Source organism: Electrophorus electricus, chromosome 25, assembly GCF_013358815.1.
Source record: "Electrophorus electricus isolate fEleEle1 chromosome 25, fEleEle1.pri, whole genome shotgun sequence".
Taxonomy (NCBI): domain Eukaryota; kingdom Metazoa; phylum Chordata; class Actinopteri; order Gymnotiformes; family Gymnotidae; genus Electrophorus; species Electrophorus electricus.
The window spans coordinates 4,276,089-4,296,943 of NC_049559.1; the positions used below are offsets into that span (position 1 = coordinate 4,276,089).

The following is a 20,855-nucleotide window of genomic DNA, read 5'->3' on the forward strand; positions in this document are numbered from 1 at the left end:
ATGGATCATAACAGGGTAAGAGTGATGTGGACTTAACAAAAGTTCTCATTGCTAAGACTTTGAAGGCTGCCAAAATAACAATAAACATTGAAGGTTATAAGAATGTTATATGGACATTAGTTCACCATTTTACTTGGTAGGGCACTAGCTGAAGATCACTACCAAATACTTTGGTGTATCTGTGGATTATCACACACTCCTCCATAGAGAAAATGCAGACCTATATGTTGTAGTGTGAAGATGACTATACAATTCATTTTAGGAGTTTGGGCAATATTCTCTTATACCATCAGTCAGGTAAAAAGCTATTTTGTGTCTCTTCTTTCTCAAGCAAGTAAAATTAAACCCTAAGCATTGTGTATGTGTGTGTGTGTGTGTGTGTGTGTGTGTGTGTGTGTGTGTGTGTGTGTGTGTGTGTGTGTGTGTAATGTGTAAAAAATCTGTGCATTGGAAAATCCAGAAATACTCCAGTCACCAAAGCTTCCATCTTCTGAATAACTAGAGCCTACAGCAGAATTATTCCAGCCTACAACAGGATTTCGTCAGTCTACAGTTGCATTACTGTAAGCTATAGCAGAATTACTGTAACCTAACAAGGACTGGGTTTCTGGGATACAAAGCAGAGTGCTATGAAATGTAAACATCTGGGCTACTTGTGTGTTGTTATTTGTTTGTGTTTGATTATATGTGGAGTCTTTAATCCTGGAAGGCTGACTTTTCCTACAATGTATGTATATGAATTCTGGCACAATCAGCTTTTGTGTGTTATAGTACGCACAGGAGCAGTGAGAAGCTATGGGGTCTTTTATTTACATTTGAGCTGGAGATGCTCTCAATCAAAAAGAATTTATTTCCCATAGTGGTAGAGGGGATGGTAGTGCTGAACGTATCCACATACTTTTATTCAGATGGTTTATTCAGCTAGAGTGTGGTGGAGAACAGGACTCAGATCAGTCCTCAGGCTGTTTTTGCTGAACTGCACACGTGGCCACTGATCTCCTATTAAAACTCAAGCCTTATTACTTTAATCAGAACCTACATGGCCTCCTTCCTACCTCATGATCCTTTTGAACCCCTTCATTAAATCATGATGTCATACTCTTATGTACATTCACATGTTTTGCAGTTCTTTCTTTATGGGGTGGATTTTTTCATATTATGATGTAATCATGATATACTGTTTCAAGTAAACCTGTTTTGTAAAAGGAGCTTCATAACGTTTTAGTTTGTCCATTCTCTATTGAGTAATGTGTAAATTCTCCTACTTGCCTGAGTGAGTTAGTTGTTTGTGTTCAATTAAAAGACTGTTTAGAGAGAAATTATCATGTAGACTGGGAGTTATTTTGTTTGTACAGGTGCCAAAAGGCCCCTCTGAGTCCACAGTTTTAAATCCATTAACTAATTTTGACTTAGCTCTCTAGGCAATGAAGATGAGGACTGTTTTAAAGGAATTGTTAACTGAAAATGAAAGTCCACTAGAATTTTAACATTACTCCTGAAAGTCTTTGGGTTTTTTTTTATTATTTTTTATTCGGGGGGCTCTACTCTGTACTAAACAAATATCCATATACTGCTGTCAACTGTATTTTCATTCAGCTTTTATATTTTTCATAAAGTACAGTTATGTGCATGGCAAAAAGCACTTAAGTTTGCTGCAGAAACATTTTCTAGTACGTTGATGATCTGGTTCTATTTGGTTCTTTTTAGTCTAATTTAACACTTAACTCTCGTTTTGGAGTCATCAAAAATATCATTTGTGAGGTAACGGTTTAGAACAACTTAAAAATTCAACTGTATTTGAAAAAATAAACCTCATACTAGCATAGCGAGCTGTGACCATCCTTCCCGCTAGCCTTAGCTAAGGATCAGCTTTTAGCATCCAGCTCTGGTGTTCCCAACTTTTAGCCCTGCACCACTGACTGGGACCAATTGGGAAGCTGAGAGAGGGAACCTGAGGTGCCAGAGGGATTAGCGGAGTTTGAGAGTGCAGACCAGCACACACACTGCTGGAACAGATCGCTTCCTCCAGCACCTGGGATATGCACCTAGGCCATCAGCTAAGAAACACAGTCTTTCAGACGATAGTAGAATCATCTTTTCATTAAAGGAAAGGCACAAGCTATATAGGGTGCAGAGAGTGGGCATTTGTCTGATAAATTACCTTCAGAGATTACAGCGCTAAAGTATGGCTTTTGTAAATTTTTTTTTTTTTTTTTTTTTTTTGAAGCACTTGACCAGCCAACAGATCACACAGTTTTTGCATGTGATCACTTATCTGAGCAGGTGTGGGTGCCTGTGGTTGGAGTTGCATCAGGCTCAACAAACATGGCTTTACTCATGAGCTAAGTCTTCATGAAATCCTACAAAATCCCTGCCTCTGGCTTTAATGAGTTTTTCTTCCTATGAGTTTTTTCAGACTGCCTGAAATTATGAAGTTATCCCTCAATGGTTCGAAACCAGTTATGATATATAGAATAAAAGTAGAACAGCCTCTGATCATTACTTGGCCATAAACTCTGCAGGGTTTGAAAAGGCAATTACAGTTGGCTAAATTCTCAAACAGTGAAACCTAATAAAGAAATAGACGCTTGGGTGTTTCACCTTCCCACTGGCTTGAACATGCTGGTTAATGCATTATGGTACATTCAAAAATCAGTTCATTTCAAATGATATTCTGTACCTGGTTCCGTATCTTTGCACTGCAGAAGCACCTACAGTGAGCTCTCTGTGGCAAAAACATTGAACCTTTCCTACATCTACACCAAGTCACGTACACAGACTACCATGTTTTATTAACATTACAATGAATTTTTAATCAAAAAGGTCTAACCATTAACTTTTGAAATCAAACATTGAAACCTCTAAGAAGACATATATTTGTACAATGCCATATGATTTTTTCATGGAAACATTCAGTTAACATTTTGCATAATGATACCAGCTTGCTGGTTATAAATTAGATGGTTGAAACTCTTCTATCACTACATAAAACAACAGGCTACTGTACAGCAGTGATGCTCATGGTGGGATCATGGAGCTACTCCAGCTCTTGCTCCTTTTCACCAACCCTCAGCAGTGGCTGACCTTTTTCAGGTCCTGTATTCACGAGGTTATAAACCCAGGCGGGAGGCAGGAATGGGTGATGTTGCAGCTCTGTCTCCAGGGCCAGCTTGGCTAACCTGAAGGAAAAAGAGAGATAGAATAGACGTCAGAAAGGCAAGAGGCCAAGCACCACAGTCACTAATGCCCCAGAGCTCCACCCAGCCACAACCCTCCACCCCATCTGATCCATCAGTCACTAATGCCCCAGAGCTCCACCCAGCCACAAGCCTCTGCCCCCTCTGATCCATCAGCCCTTGCTCACCATTATTAGCCTGTAGAAAGTGACACTTTATTGACTGACCATCGATTGCTTAGGTGCTGCGGATGATGTTTCTTGCCCTCACTCTCTTGCTCTCTCTCTCTGTCTCACTTTCTCGCTCTCTCTCTGTCTCACTCTCTGTCTCACTCTTTGTCTGTCTCTATCTGTCTCCCTCTTCCTCTGACCGCCCCCCCCCCCCCCCCCAGAGTCTCACCCTGTCCCCAGGGCACTCTTTTGGGGGTAGTTTGTTTCTGTGTGAATATCTATGTGTTATCCTGTTCCCTCTACCTCCTAGTTCACACTTCTTTATATTAATCTTTTTAAATATTCACTTGTTCTTTGTTGTTGTTGTTGTTGTTAGTTGAAGCTCCAGATCAGCGCCATGAAAAGGTGTAGACACGTTAAATGTTGAATATAATTCTGAAACTGGCTATTACAGTTGCAAAATGATTGGATTCTATGCATTAACTCCCCCTTAACTGGAAGTGTATGTCTAAGAGGAGTGTATGTAGGTTATTCATGTGTGTCTGCGAGCAGACGACAGCCCTCTCATCCTCTCATCTTCCTACACAGCACAGCACACTCCACAGATCCCCCTCCCCATCTGAGCGTGCTCAGTGAAATCCACACAGGGGAAGCGGAGCCTCATCTGGCCAACGCTGGCAACAAATGGAAGCTGTAAAGCCTAATTTCCCTCCTAATTCTCCTCTTCTAATCCGTTTGGAGAGGATGCCCTGGTTTGGACCCTCTTTCTGGCTCTGCTTCTCCTCGCTCCCGCATGTCCCCCCCCCCCCCCCGCTCCTCGAAAAGCGCCAGCCAGCCGGAACGGGCAGCAGGAGCACTCCATAAAATGAGACACCCTCAGTCAGTCATTACGTGTGCCACTGGGTCATTGGCGAGGACCTCCTGCTCTGTCAGGTGTGGATATGAGGCAACGTGCTGAAAAAGAAAATAAATTCTAGCCCATTTCCAGTGGGATTGGGGCACCTGTGAAGAGCTGTTGCACTAAGGAGGGTTAGTGGTGGAGCGGGATGGAGGATTAATAGTGAGTGCATGATTAGAGCTTACAACACCTGGCACCTCCGTGTTAGGAGGTGATCAACAGTTGAGCACTGCAGGAGAAGATGAGAAACCCTTTATAATAGAATTTTTAAAGTGTCTTTAAGATGTCTTAAAGTGTCATTTTTATGTGTCTGAAATCAATTTACTTTTTTAAATTAAAAGTTTACTTGAGGTTTTTTGTAAAACATTTTTAATTTTCTTCCCCTTTTTATTATTATATTGTTTCTGTTAAGATAAAGCACTCTTTGGACCAGACTGGTTTTACTTGGGAGTTGGGGAACCTTTTAGCAGAAGGACTTTATCTCTGTCCAGTGCAAATCTGTTATGTCAGTAACTTTTCTGAAAATATTACAGTGTCTTTTAGTTTGTAAAACAAACGGAAATAAGGTTATATCAACAGCATGCAAACTGACGTGAAAAACATCCCACTGTAACCTACATGAAAGCAGTTTTTTAGTGTTGTTTTAGTATGAAGCAGTTTCATATTCTCGGATGTCAGATTGAACAATCAAAACAAGAAGAATGTTGAAAAGTCTTCAAAAGAGCAGTATCATAGCAATAGACTACATACATGTTACAGACATGTGCTAATGGATGTGTCTAAGTACTAAGCAGTTATATTAATTAATAAATCTTAAAGCAATCGGTTTGTTTTAAAGCAGCAGTAGTTAACCTCTGTCAAAATAGCTTTTTGTCATATTTGGTTTAAACTGCCATTATGTCCTGACAGTAATACATGAGACAGATAATATGTTAAAAGCGAACATCTAAGCACTGAGAAAAGTGGATGCTAGTTCTTTTACAGAAAAGATGTTGCTGTAGATTACTTTTCTATGCATGTTTGTTGGCCAGCAATGTTGACATTTTGTAGTGTGCACAGCAATGTGCTCTGTAGGGAGGAGCTTTGGAGGCGGGGCTAGAGTGCAGCAGAGAGGGAGGGGGAGGGGCCTGGAAGTACTTGTTCAAATTTTCAAGCTAAATCCACTCTCGCCTCAATCCTACTGCAGCTTTAAAGATATAAAATGTAGGATTTAGCCAGAAATTTTGACACGAGGTGTTTCCATATATAATGCTGTGTAGACATAAATTTCCCATCAACATACATTTACCAAAAAGTTTTTTTAGTCTCATCTGTCCACAGAACCTTGTTGAGTCGTGCTGGCAAGATCTAGGTGGTTTTTCGCAAACCTGACATGGTCAGCAATGTTGGGGTTTTTTTCATGAGAAGTGTTTCCTCTCTAGTGACCACCAATTAAATGCCACTCTTATTCTTACGGTTGACCCAGCTTTTGACCATAGAACCACTACTGACTCAGTATTATTTGGGTGACTGATCATTCTACACACAGCATTACCACTGTGTGTGTGTGTGTGTGTGTGTGTGTGTGTGTGTGTGTGTATACTATGTATCTGTGTGTACTATATATATATATATATATATATATATATATATATATATATAGAGAGAGAGAGAGAGAGAGAGAGAGAGAGAGAGAGAGAGAGAGAGAGAGAGAGAGAGAGAGATTAAAAATTGTAGTAAAGTACAAAGTGTTTCCAGAGAAACAGAATGTTTCGGTCAGCAAAGTGATGAAGCTGATGATGGACCTCTGTCTGAAATATTCTTTTTCTCTGGAAACTCTGTGTACTTTACTACAATTTCAAATATTTCTACATCTCTTACTACAGTACACTGCAGTTACCTAGAATCTTACCTAGAATCTATATATGGATGGATCTTATACATGCATCAATATATATATATATATATATATATATATATATATATATATATATATATATATATATATATATATATATATTGATGGATGGATGGATGGATTTTAAATAGACTTCAAGCCATCTAAGTAGCATGTCCTACTACCTTACTGTCTTCCCTTTGTCAGCATGATGTCTTCTCATCTATTGATTGTGCAGACCAACCTGTGCCCTTGGCCCTTGATCTGCCAAAGAGCAGTTGATCTGGGGCTTCTTCTAGACTCTTCACTGATTTGGGGCTCCCTCTATACTCCTCACTGATTTGGGGCTCCCTCTATACTCCTCACTGATCTAGGGCTCCTTAAGATCCATCAGGGACCCGGGGCTTCCTCCAGACACCTCAGTGACCTGTGGGTTCTTCTAGACTCATCAGTGACCTGTGGGATCTTCTAGACACATTAGTGGCCTGGGGCTTCCTCTACACACCTTGTGTGTAAAAAGTATTCATCCTGGGGTTTCAATCTGCTAGGAGCTGATGTGTAATGAGAAATAATTGTTGGTTCTTCAAAATGCATTGAAAATAGGTAAACATAAACCAGAAATAAATGGCTTAAAAACACATAAAACATAATAAAAAAATAATATATGAACCTCATTCATACTGCTTTTGCCACACTTGACCCCACAAGATGTGTTGTTTTTGAGCCCTACACTTAGTGTTCCTGCTTGTTAGGAAGGTCATTCTCCTCCCATATGCTGTGTGTGGGAAAGAGACAACTCCCATTCATCATCTATGTGATAGGTTATGTGCTGCCCTATATACTCTCTCTCTCTCTCTCTCTCTCTCTCTCTCTCTCTCTCTCTCTCTCTCTCTCTCTCTCTCTCTCTCTCTCTCTCTCTCTCTCACACACACACACACACACACACACAGTAATACAGCATTTACTAAATCTTACTAGGTGGGCCCTTGGAGCATCAGGCTTGGTCTCTTTTGTCTAGCCCTGCCTGTTAAAGCCTCACATACCCACTCCTACCTCATTTCTGCTAAAATGTTCATCTAATAATGACACCGAATCATTGTGGGTGTTAGGAGATTTAAAAGCACTGTAAATCATTAAAGCCAAAGATATTTCATTAAAAAGGAAAAACCCTCATTCACATTTAATGGGTATGGTTATTACTAAATATAATCTTCGGAAGCAATTATCTGTGAAAAAGTTTTAATCTCTAGTGAGCATCAAAGCACTGGCCTAAATGCAAAATGCATCTTAGCATCACCCAGTTCATCACTTGCCAGGCAAGTATAACATTGCAGTTGTAGCCCTTCCCCCGTGTATAAGTGCAGTACTCTGGGATGAAAACGTCGGAGGTGGGCGATCGACCAGGCTTCTGGTCAGAAGAGATCGATACGAGGGGAGCGGCCGTCTAGCAGGGAGGAAATGAGGATAATTGTTACTGCCTCTCCTCTCCCCTACGGCTCTCGCTCCCTGATCCATGGGATTAGCCCCGCCCTCTGGGGGAAAGCAGCATGGTGGTTTAATAAACTCCATTTGGAGGCCGGGATGAGACTGTGAGCACTACATAAACCTGCTGTCAGTCAGGGTCCTGCATATGGTGGCCTTTAACTTTGAACTGACCATTCAACTTCCAGCCTGGGAACACATTTACGGATCCCTGAACAGATGAGGAGAAAATCAGCATAGTGCAGCAGTACAAATACATAATAAAAAGTCATTTAAAATCATATTTATACATTATATTTTTATATATATATAATATATATATATATATATATATATATATATATATATATATATATTATATATATATATATATATATATTAATATTAAATTGACATTGAATTCCGTTATGTGACAGTATAACAAAATATTACTGAATATAGAATTTAATCTCTGTCTCCAGTGGGTTTTTTGTTTTCTCATTCACTATTCCCCACATAGACAGTTCTATATAGAATTCTACATAGGGTACCTGTAATGGAGACAATTTACAATTCAGGCAACACCAACTCATGCCAGAAATATATTGGTGTGACCTTTCGTCACTTACCTGGAACATTAAGAATAAGTAGACTAGCAGTACAATCACAACACATAGAAGTAAGGCAGTTTAGCAATGTTTTACAACTTCAGATGTGTTTTGTTTTGCGTTTAATAACACCTAGATCTAAACCTACATCCATGTTCACATGTTATTAACAAAAAACACTGAGTGAAATACCACAATGCTTTTATTTCTTGAGCACAAGCTTCATTTATTTGGGTTAGTTTGGTTATATTAACGTTCTGTAACCATTACTTTGCGTCTCACCTTCGGTGCCAAACCTGTCAATCTGTCCATTACACTTACAGTCCTACTAAATATATCCCTAATATCTGCCTTAGGAAACCAATATGCACTATGGCCACCTTTTTCCCTTAAGCAGTGTACTTTGGTTGTTCACTATATCTACTGTGCACTGTGGGTAACAAGAAGATAGCGTACTATATAGGGAACCTGAATTGTGCACTGAGAATTCAGAGATCACTACAAAATAGCTGACACTCTAGAACACTAAACAGTGAGTAGGGTGCAAATTCAGACAGTGTGGGTCTCAAGTCACACTGTCTGAAGCCACGGAACTCTGTGGTACAGTGCCGCTGTGGCACTGAATAGAATGACACTTCTGCGGTAAATTGATTCAGCAGTAAAATTGCTGGTTTGCTATTTGAACCTAGCTTTCCCTTCTGAGGATAAAATCAAGATGGGAGCCTGATTTCAGTTCTATGAGTCCAATAGGTAATACAGTTTGTTTCTGTGAAGAAAATTTAGAAAACCTGTTTGGTGCACTCCTGCAAGTTTTTATCTTAGAATTTTTGTTTCTGAAAAAAAAAAAGGGGGGGGATCATATAGTTTATGCACAAATCTTATTACTAATTATTCAAAAGTTATTAGTGTATCTTTGTTAATGAGAGATGACAAAAAGTAGTAGAAGAGAGCACACCACTCTCATAGGCTTCTGTTCTTCTTCACCCCTGTGATATTCCTGGAGGTGTGGTAGTGAGTGAGTGCAGTCCTCCTCAGACATGAAGAGAGAGGGTAGCAGACCCATACGTGGAGCAGGAGTTTGTGATCTTCCCAAAAAAAACAGATCACAATCTTTTTAACTCTCCAATCACTATCCACAATATGAATTGGGTCTTTCTTGCCAATTTTGAATTGTACTGTTAAGAATATCCAGATTTGATATGGTCGCACCATTTAAAAACACAATACTGCATTAAAGACACTATTTTCAAAATGATAATTAAAACATAAGTTAAATTTAATTTTAAATATTAAACAAATCTGTAATCAGCAGTCAATAAATAACAGATTTTTCAAAGTATTGTAGTAGTAAAACATACACACAAAAAAGGCAAAGTGAAATGTAAACTTTTCACCATGCTTTATTTGTGCAGTCCTCTGTTGTCATGTGGTGACATCAGTGTCTTAAATCCCACATTGTGCACATCTTTAAATGGCATCATTTTCCTTAGCTAGATAAAATGTGACTGCCTAAGTCACCTTCTTTCATTGGCAGCTTTTATCCTGTTTATATATATTATATATATATATATATATATATATATATATATATATATATATATATATATATATATATATATATTCTAATGCGTACATCAATGATAACGTTTTTTATGTTTATGTTTTATAGCCATGACTTTCACACTACTCAAATATCTGACTGTACATAGCCATGACTTTCACACTACTCTATCAGCCTGTACATAGCCATGACTTTCACACTACTCAAATATCTGACTGTACATAGCCATGACTTTCACACTACTCTATCAGCCTGTACATAGCCATGACTTTCACACTACTCAAATATCTGACTGTACATAGCCATGACTTTCACACTACTCTATCAGCCTGTACATAGCCATGACTTTCACACTACTCTATCAGCCTGTACATAGCCATGACTTTCACACTACTCAAATATCTGACTGTACATAGCCATCACTTTCACACTACTCAAATATCTGACTGTACATAGCCATGACTTTCACACTACTCTAATCAAGTCCCTTTTTGGCAGCATCTCCTTACCTATGCTATGCTGTGCTGCTGGTCATGCTAAATTGTTTTTTAGCATCAGCACAGCCATTGTGTACCCAGTCATTCTGATGGTTGTGAATGGAGCCCCTTTTTTACTGGCCATCTAAGGTTTTTGTGAAGTTTCAAAACTCATCTAGAAGCTTATCTAGTATTAGAACATAAAATGTCACGATATCTATGATTTGCATGAAAATTAGGTCTTGCGTCTTCAACATCATTCACGATATAAAATCATCAGATTGCCCACCCCTAACGTGTAGCAGCTTGTTGTCACAGCTGCACTCAGACCTTATAAAAGACCCCAGCACTTCACGCTTCAACGACATGCGCAGTTTTGAAACAAAACAGAGTTGTCAAAGCAACGAGACAGCATTCTCCTGATTAAAGCAACACCTCACAATTAGCATAATTTTTTGGTGTTTAGCATTTGAGCAGAGGTGAGGCAGAATATACAAACATGGATCAGGGGAGTGATCAGATGCAGCTGTGAATACCCGAGAAGAGAACATTCACTCACTCTCTGTTTCTTCATTCTTCTGTCATTCTCATTCTCTCTCTCGCTCTGTCACTGTCTCCTCACTCTCATGGGGCTCAGAAATAAAAATAGCACCTTGTAATGGAGGGCCAAGCTCAGCAGGGGTGGGGCTGAAGTAAACGTAATTTAAATTCCATGGCGTGCAGGATTGCTTTTTTGCCCGGTCACTGATGAGGGCCGATATGTGATAGGGAAGAACCTTAAGCTCCAGCCGCTCCCGGGAAGCCTCTGTCGCCAGGGAGCCCCGAGCGGCGAGTCAGAACTCATCAGGAGGAAATGAGCAGAGAGGCTGGCAAAAGATCAGTGGGGGATTTGAACTGTGCGTGAGAGTGGCAGTGAGAGACAGAGAGAGAATGAGAATCGTGTCCAACACCCCCTCACCCCTCGATCCTAACCCACTCCAGCTGTCCTGAACCTAGGTTGCTGCATTCTAGGTCGTTATCACCCAATACCTGCTTGCCTGATTCCATACTTAAAAAGAGTGTGTGTGTGTGTGTGTGTGTGTGTGTGTGTGTGTGTGTCTCAGCAGGGAACGAGGGCTCGGCTGAGAATGGACAGAAGGAGACGTCCACCTGTGACATCTGCCAGTTTGGGGCCCGAGCTGTGATGTGGATGCAGAGGATGTGTGGTGAGTCTGCACTTCAAAGCCACAGACTGCAGCACAGACACTGGGCACTATGCAGTTTTTGGGTTCTTCTAATAGGGTCCTTCATAGGGTGCTCTCTTTGAAAAGTGGGACCTCATACAGCTGACCAGGACAAGCCACCCACCAAGCAACTGATAAATAAGGTCACATCAGTTAAGAAGACGAGAAAACAGAGAAAACAGAACAAATAGATTCGCAATTCTGTTCAAAGGTATTGCAGAAACAGAAAGGTTTATTTGATGGCTTTTCTTTAAGTGACACTCATAATGTTTCTGTTGTGAGCATACTGGAGTTAATGAAGGAGTGTTACAGCATCAGCCAAGACAAAAGCATAACATACTATTCCAATGTGTAATCCAAAATAATCCAATCTGCATAATATTAACTAAATAGACAAACTGATAGCACAGAGAACAAATGTAAAAATACAATTTTATGGAAAATGACGCTTTCCCCATAGGTTTATACTTCTTTTTTTTGGGTCCCCCAAGTCCCCATGTTGTGGTTTGAACCTTGAAGAGTCTGACCTGTGCTGGATGAATGATTAGTGAATGAATTCCTTGGGACGTTGGAATGAGGGCAATAATGACATTTTCATCTCTGCTAACGAAGCCTGCTCTCTACTACATCATCAAGAGCTCATTGATATTCAAAAGGTTTCGCTGGAAGTCCTCGTCTTGCAACAGCAGGCAATCAGTCCAATCAAGCATCGCAGAGGTCATGGGACATTTGGCACTGCTACCAAAAGCCTGTCAGTAAAGCTTTAATAATATACATTTTGATATCTAAGTCCGTTGATTTGTAAGTCTATAGCATTATAAACAGATCTTCAAGATGGTTACTTTTTTTTGTTTTGTGGAGCACTGATATATGATTGGCTGTTTTGTTTCTCGGTCTAGAAACTTTTTTTCTAGATCTTTTAGAATTCTAAAAGGTTCTCTGTAAAATGTGTTGCAGCACTAGGCTTCATCTGCGGCGGTCCTGAATCTGTTAAATATAGGTTTGGGGAACAGTCCTGTGTCTGTTTACAGCAGCGATGTGGTTTTAGGATCCTCCTGCCTCTTTCCCAGGAGTAGGCCATTAGGGAACCCTCTGAGTTTTCTTTGTTATGCCTGCTGGCTTGCAGAGCCAGTTCTCAGACAGGCAGTAAGGGAGGACAGCATTTAGTCTTAATGGAAATGAGCTCATCTCAATCTTACTCCACCACCACCACCCCGAAAGCCCCCCAGCCCTCCGATGGGGAATTACATGCTGAGACAGCCCTGTACACTTGACTCAAATGTGCACCTCAGCCCCAGAATGGCGGTCTGCCACCCCCGCGACTCGCCCCCACCTTCACCCTCTCCCACCCCACCCCCTCAACCAACTCCACCCGCCTCACCGACTCACCAGTCAGTGATAGCCGCCTGACTGGAGGCGTTTATGTCTCAGCCAGTGGGAGTGTACCACACCGAGCTCCATCTGACGTGCTACACGGGGCAGACGGCTCCCTCAACACTCAGTCCCTCTCTTTTTCCCCCTCTCTCTCTCTCTCTCTCTCACATTCTCTCACTCCCTCCTCTTGTCTCTCCCTCTCCCCATCATCTTTCTTTTGCTCTGCTCTCCTTCTGTTTCTCCCTCTTTTCCCGTCTCACCCTCTATCTATCTGTAAATTAGATTAATCTAGTGTTCTATCTATGACAAGATTACTGGCAAGAAAATGAGATAAGCATATTAACCTGTAATAGTAAAGTTTTATTTGTCAGTTCACACATTACTGTAACCACTGGTCAGTTGTTGTTGATATGTGAGTGTGTATGTGTGTGTATCTCGGTGTGTCTGCTCATGTGTGAAGCTAAAGTGGCTGTATAAGTACAGGTGGTCAGACCAGTGCCTGCAGGCACTGCTAGAAAAGTTTAGATAACAGGGAAACCACATGGCTTTCACAAATCAATAAGACACTCAAATAGATAACACACACACACACGCACACCCAAACAAACACAAACATTCACAGATAAAGCGGCAATACACATAATTTAAATGATAACTTTTCACCCTCCAGAAAAATATGTTTGACAGTTTTACTAACATACACATGTACACAGACACATGCAGACTCACACACAAATATTATATATATATATATATATATACACACACACACACACACACACACACTCCCTCACACACACACACACACACTCACTCACACACACACACACCCACACACATATATATATATATATATACAGTTATCAGAACCATCACTGTTTAATATCGATTGCTTTGAATGGTACAGAACTATAGCATGTGTGTGTGCCATATGTGTATGTGTGCATGCATTTTTGCATGTGTGAGAGAGAGAGAGAGAGACAGAGAGCAAGAGAGAGATATGTTGCCGCTATGCACCAGTGTTTTCAGAAAGTGAGATGCAGCATTAAATATTAATACTCTGGACACATTATCCTTTATGATCACCACAGACGGTCACTCTGGAGAGCAAAAGTCTCCCAAGCCGCATGTGTGTGTGTTTTTATATAGAGAGAGAGTGTAACACCATCTACCAAATGCCTAAACAGAACCCTAATTCAAATCATAACTCAAGCAGAATTATGTATTATTACATTGGTCTCATTACAAAATGACCTTAATCATAAAAGTTAATTAATTAAGAAGATATAAGAAGATGATGGCATGATCATTTACTGAAATCAGAAATATATCAGAATATCATTTCCATTCTACAACTAAGGCAGGTAATATTAATTATTTAAGCCAGTTTTCTGAAAGAAGCCCATTATAGATATCAGTGTCAGTAACTGAGATTTAAGCATAAAGACTGACACAGTGAATCTAAAACACAGGAAAAAGGAAATATGAGTAAATATACACATTCACCAGACTCCTTTTTCAGAAATCACAAAGTAAAAGAACTTTGCTGAATACAGATGTTTGGTAGTTTTCAGCCAGCATCATGTAAGTTTAACCTGTGGACAGAAACTGACTGTAGATAATGAGTTGGAGGAACACATGTGGTGTTCTTGAGGAGAACTCAAACAGGATATCTACAGGCTGTTTCAAAAGATGTGCCTGTTGCTTCTACACATGAGGGTGTGTGGTAAGAAATTAAATAATAAAAGGGAATTAAAGTACAAGTTAAATGACTGTTTACATAGTGTGAGTAAGAGTACATATGTGTGCATGTGCATGTAAATGTGTGTGTGTGTGTGTCGTGTGTGTGTGTGTGTGTGTGTGTGTGTGTGGTGTGTGTGTGTGTGTGTGTGTGTGTGTGTGTGCCAGGCTTGCGGTTCACTCTGTATACTAATCAGGACTCAACTGTGGGGTTTGTTCAAGCTGACTGATCACTTATTGTGACTGAGGGCTAAACAGTGCTGAGCTATAAACAGAAACAGAACTCAGCAACAAAGGTATTGCCAGCTTCACTGGCATCAGTGTCAAATCATGTAGGCATGGGTCAGTAGTATCCTCAGGTGGGCCAGTAAGGTTCAGTATACTTTCGGATGGGTCTGTAAACCCATGCTGCATAAATGTTCACATTCCACTGTGCTTGGATGGAGGAATTTCTGTGCTTGGATGGAGGAATCTCATTTGTGGAACCCAAATATCAAGATTTGATTTTATGAGATGCTCTAAATGATTCTGGTAATGTCGAATCCTACTGGCTGTGTGTGGTTTCACTCATCACACTCAACCCATCATCTAATGACCACACCTGTGATGGGATGAGTCATTGTGTCTGTTAGAGCAGATCCACTGTGTGTTCTGCTGGGTCACGTGTGTTAGAGCAGAAACCACTGTTTGTGTTCTGAAGGTGTGAAAAGTATCGGACATGCAGTCCATTTGAGTTCTGGCCCTGGTAAGGTCAGATTTGTTCTATGGACTTTGAAACCATTTCAGAGTCCATAAGAGAATTTGATTGTAAATAGATTTAGGTTTATGGTAGCCTCTTGTTTTAAGATGTAGGCTACTCACCTTGTTGCTTATGGGCATTTATTCAGAGTGCAAACACACACAGACACGACTTCTTTCGACTTTTGATTTAGACACCACATACTAAGATGCCCCTTAGACACACACACAACAGAAGCTCTGTTCTTGCTCTGATTATGCTCTCTCCCAGTACCCTTATAGACTTATTTACATTTTGGAGAAAACAATATGTGGAATCACAGGGCTCCTCCTGAGTAACTAACACACACACACACACACACACACACACACACACACACACACACACACACACACAAACACACATACACACACACAAACACATACACACACACACACACACACACACACACACATTCAGATCTGCCCCAGCAATGAGTGAGCCGAGAGAAAAGATCAGGGTCATCATTTGCAATTGACTACACAAGGTGGTACAAATTCCCTTCATTTGCTTCATGTCCTTGAAACGCTGCTCCCTGGCTAGCAAGGTACAACCCAGTGGACATTACTTCCTCCAGACGTTGTCTCCCCCTCTTCCTGCATTTTAGCCCATGCACAATATTTGGGTGTGAACTGGACTTTGCTCCAGTGCTTTGATTGTAAGTGCGTGATACTGCGTTTTGTTGTCACGGTGGTGACTAATGCTGCCTGTGGCTTTCTTCCAATTACTCAAACCCTTTATGCAGATTTGAGAGACGTCTGTTTTTCTCACAGTCTTTTTATGGTCAGTGATTTGATGCACTCCAAAAAAAGAACCCTTTTTCAGTGTTGGCCTATAGTGAAATCATCGACACTGAGTGTACCGGTTCTCCTGAAACCACAACATCTTGTCGGGAAGTTGTTGTATTTCTCTGAATTTCAGATCGGGTTGCTATGGCTTTCTCTCCATGGCTGTGACACTCGCTCACGCTGACTGCCTCCTGATGAGAAAACAGTCCACAAGCTGATCTGTATCAACATTAGCAAATTATTCTTTTTGCATCCTGTGTCATAATAACATACAGCTAAGATAACATCAAAGTAGGTAGACTATTACATATGAGCTTTTCATTTACATTTAATCCATGATAGCATACGTTTAATTGCAGTATATTGCAAGACCTCACTTGAAGCCCTGAAGGTCTAGTTGCTTCTCCCTCAGCCTGACCTACGGCATCTTTACTTAATTTCTGAGTTTCCTGTCTTTTTCCTAATAAGACGATGCACTGATGAACAAGACACATGCAATCACATGGTTAGCCTTGTCGACCTTTATTTTCGAGGGGGATTTGAAATGTTAAGTTGAATGGGATTTTATGAAACTCAGTTTAGTCCTGCTAGCCACCTTACTGCTATCCTATAAACACCATAATCTAGGCTTAGCTTGCTGGGGTAACACTAGCTAACATGGTTAACTAGCATCATTTGACATGATTTTCTACAATCTGGTAGCTAGCCAGTTTTGATTTTAAATTGATGTGTTTACTGGCTAGTTTACTACCTATAACTTGTACTCTGATGTCCCTTTTTTGTGGCATGATAGCTACAAAGTACAAAACCTGATGGCATGAACACAATTACGTTGTGTGTGCTGCACAGTGAAGGCAATAGAGGAAAGAGATTAAGTCATGTGAAAGATTTTTACCCATGCTTGAGGTATGGACTGACAGCCGTGATAACTTGCCATTATCACTGCACAGATCAGCCCTCACCCCGTCCATGTTTGGCAGCAAGTATGATATTTGCACATGACATGAGCCTTCAGATAGGCCCCTCCCTTTCAGCCAATCAAATGCTAGCATGCCTGACTTGGTTGTCCTGGAGATATAACCTCTGGGAGGACACATGAGAATTATCTGACTTCAGTCCAAAGATAATGTGAACGAGTTCGCTCAAATACTGCTAGGGACAGTTCTGTCCTAAAAATATTGGTAGGGACATGTTCGTCCCATCCACATGCAAATCTATGCCCTCGTCTTAAACACGCACACACACAGTTGGGTCTGCCCTTGAGTTGACTTTCCAACAGAGTAGCGGGGAAAAAATAATCACGTCTCTTTCTTCTCCTGTGTGGTTTTCCTACTCCATGTGCATTTATGCTAATTTTTGCCATCCAAAAGCACAGAAAACAGTCCACCTCTTTTTGCTCAGATAAGAGCTTTGAGACACGAGAAGGGGACAAGAAAAAAGGAGAGAAAAGGGCGTAAAAATGACAGATTTATAATTACAGCATCGACATTTCAGCGCTATTCGGCGGGAAGTGTCCGGGGACGCCAGTTTTGTAGTCATTTTTGCTGAACATGCTCGCTGCCTTAAACAGGGTCACGCACACACAGCACGCCCCACACAAACACAGACGTGCAGAGTGCACAAAGCTGCACTCGGAGCTCGGGCAGACGCAGGTCGCTCCCGGAGGGAGGCGGACCAGCGCGTTGTCACACACCGAGGTGCGCTATTGTCTCTCACGCTTGCGTGCATTCCGTGGCCCTTTTCAGCCATTTAATTATACGCACTGGAAGAAGAGACAACCCGGATGCACGCCCAGGTTTACTGAGCTGCAAACACACCCGTTCCCTCAGATCGCTTCCGATCCCGCAGAAAACCCCGCCAGAAAGCAGCTGTTGTCATCTAACGTAGGTTGCTTCCCCTCTTCTCTCTCTGTTTCTTTGATCATGTTTTTACAATATACAAATTCGAAAGCTCATTAGGACTGCATTCCAACTAACGAAGGTGTGAGTCAGAATAGCCGCTAGAACACGCGGAGAGACATCAAAGCCCGTGGAACTCATAAGTCATGCCAGTGAAGACACCGTCGGGTTGCTAAACCACTGCTCCCTACTAATCACAAATGATGGCCTCATAAGACCTGTGCTACTGCTGTGTGCTGTGTTAATTCATGTGCATTCTTGTCCACCCCAGTGCACTATAGGAACATGTATGGCAAAAAGCTAAATGACTTCCTACAATGCTTTGCCGTCTCCCTAAGGCAAGTGTCCTGTGAAAGTTACTGTTTTGCGCTGTCGTGGAGCTGGGGAAAACGTTTGCTCAAACAGATGCACGTCTCATTTGTGGAAGCAAACGCCTTTCAGGACCACCGCTGTTTATTTGTAAAGGCATTTATACGAACATCTGAGATATTAGTTCAGACATGAAAAAGCCTGCTAGAGAAGCTGCCTCTCTCAGTCACACTGTTGAGCTGGATGTCTGAAACCATTAACTGCATAAGCAGTGTACAAGTTGTGTGACCAAACTTTCATTTTAAACTAAACTTCTAATGCTACTCTGATACCTCAGCATTGGTTATTTAAAGCTGTCCTACAAGGAATTGACGATCCTGACTTTTCACGGTGAACTAACATGTTTCAGCACTGAAGTTCAGTTTCATCCTCAAACTGCCAGCCAGAAGACAGTAAAGTAGGACTAACTTCAGTATGTGACCACAGGTGTGTGTGCAACATCGACTGCTCCCACATAAGCTTCAACCCAGTGTGCGCCTCGGACGGCCGTTCCTATGACAACCCATGTCAGGTGAAGGAGGCGTCCTGTCAGAGGCAGGAGCGAATCGAAGTCAAGTTCTTGGGCCACTGTCAGGGTGAGCACACTTTCCTCCTCACTCCCACACACCCCTCCTCAACTCCCACACCCTTCAGTCACTCCCATACTCCCCTCCTCAACTCCCACACCCTCCTCCTCACTCCCACACCCTTCCCTCACTCCCTCACCCCCACACACCCTTCCTTCACTCACATACACCCTTCCTAAGATCACATAAAGTTGCAATTTGGTTGTAGAAACAGACACATTATTTAAAAGCAATTTCAAATTCTATTACTCAGTAGCCACCAGCTGTGGAAGGACAGTTGGTTAAATGTACTGTATTAGCAAAAACCAAGTTAATGAGTACAGTAACTTCACCCATGTCAGTTGAATACCAGGTGCAGCACAGATGCTGAGTGCAGGACAATTTCATTGAGTTTAATGACTAAATTACTATTTAAATGACTAAATTACTGTTTAAATTCATTTTTAACCTTTGACTTTGTTTTAACCATAAGGTGACATGATAACAGGAACTAGTCCTGGGGATGGACACTACGTCAGGGCAGACTACCCAGGTGAGTGTGTGTGTGTGTATGTGCATGCACGTGTGTGTGTGTGTGTGTGTGTGCATTAGTCTGAAGAACCATTCTGAGATCACTTTTTCAGGTTTCATTTCCTCTCAGTCTGTTTATAATGATCTTGTGCTTGTGTGTGTGTGTGTGTGTGTCTGTGTGTCTTGCAGAGGAGAAGCCCGAGGTGTCAGAGGTGGCACGAGGACTTTACATCCCTTGTCCAGAGCATTACAAGAACTATTGCGTACATGGAGACTGTGAATATCCCAACATGCTCTCAATACCATCGTGCAGGTACCCGCACACACATACACACACACACACACACACACACACACACACACACACACACACAAATTTCAGGAGCAACTCAACTTCTTAGTCTAAAGTCTGACTACAGATCTTGGGCTCCCCCTGCTGTTTACTTTTAACAGTGACATTACAGAGAACAAAAGAACTAATGGAGTTAGATGAACCTAGTCACAGCATTGCCACGACTGCACCCTAAACAAATTCATTCTGTTTACGCATCACAAAGGTGCCAAACAGAAGATAGTCCGACAGACACGGCATCCGCTACACCACCCCTTTACACACCTCTTTATTTCTGCATGAAGTGAGTTTCTTTACCAACCCCACATTTTAAAATGCCTGTGTATAGCTGTTTCTCAGCAGCTGGGTTTCTCACATATGGTAGCTCAGAGCCAAGGCCCAAAAGTAAAGCAAAAATATTTTATTACCTTTCATTTTCCAAGCATGTGACATTTTGGTGATATTTTTACAGCCAGCACATTTAAGGCCTGCCTGGGTTTATTTTCCACAATGCTTGTGGTGGTGTGCGGCCAACCGGGAGTAGGAATCGCGAGTGCACGTTTCTGCGGGTCAGTGCTGACCCAGCTGCTGATCAGTGGCACTCTGTGGATTCATGGCCACCTGTCAAACAATAAGAGTCTGTTCTCTAGTTCATTTTACTTCCATCTTATAGTCTTCCACTCTGTTGCGTCAGAGTCGGGGGGGGGGGGTAAACAAAATAAAATAGAAAAATGGAATGAGTAAGTAAGGAAATGAGATAGCAGGAGAGTGATTTAAAAGAGAGTTTGGCAGCTCAGAGATGAGGGGGGGTTGCATGCAGAGGCAGAGCAAAAGCCAGGGGGAGAGACAGAGCGAGAGGGAGAGAGACTGGGAGATAAAGAGATGGCGTAGTTGTATTCCTTCAGGTACATGTGTTTGTCATAGTGCGCTGCAGGGTTCGAAAATGTGCAGGAACGTGACGTTTGTTCAGCAACCTCCTGAGTATCACCCAGCTCACAGCTCAGTATAGAAGGGTAAGCCTTCTGATCAGGACTGAACTGTCTACCAACATC

At 41.5% G+C, this 20,855-nt stretch overlaps 1 protein-coding gene across 1 annotated transcript in view; it reads left to right on the top strand.

Annotated features, from left to right (window-relative positions):
* The window catches only part of tmeff2a (transmembrane protein with EGF-like and two follistatin-like domains 2a), a 71,458-nt gene that overhangs the window by 46,947 nt on the left and 3,656 nt on the right, over window positions 1-20,855 (top strand). The window contains 5 exon segments of the mRNA XM_027006793.2: window positions 11,333-11,400; window positions 11,403-11,431; window positions 18,823-18,971; window positions 19,435-19,494; window positions 19,662-19,785. Of these exon segments, the coding sequence (XP_026862594.2) occupies window positions 11,333-11,400; window positions 11,403-11,431; window positions 18,823-18,971; window positions 19,435-19,494; window positions 19,662-19,785 (430 nt within the window).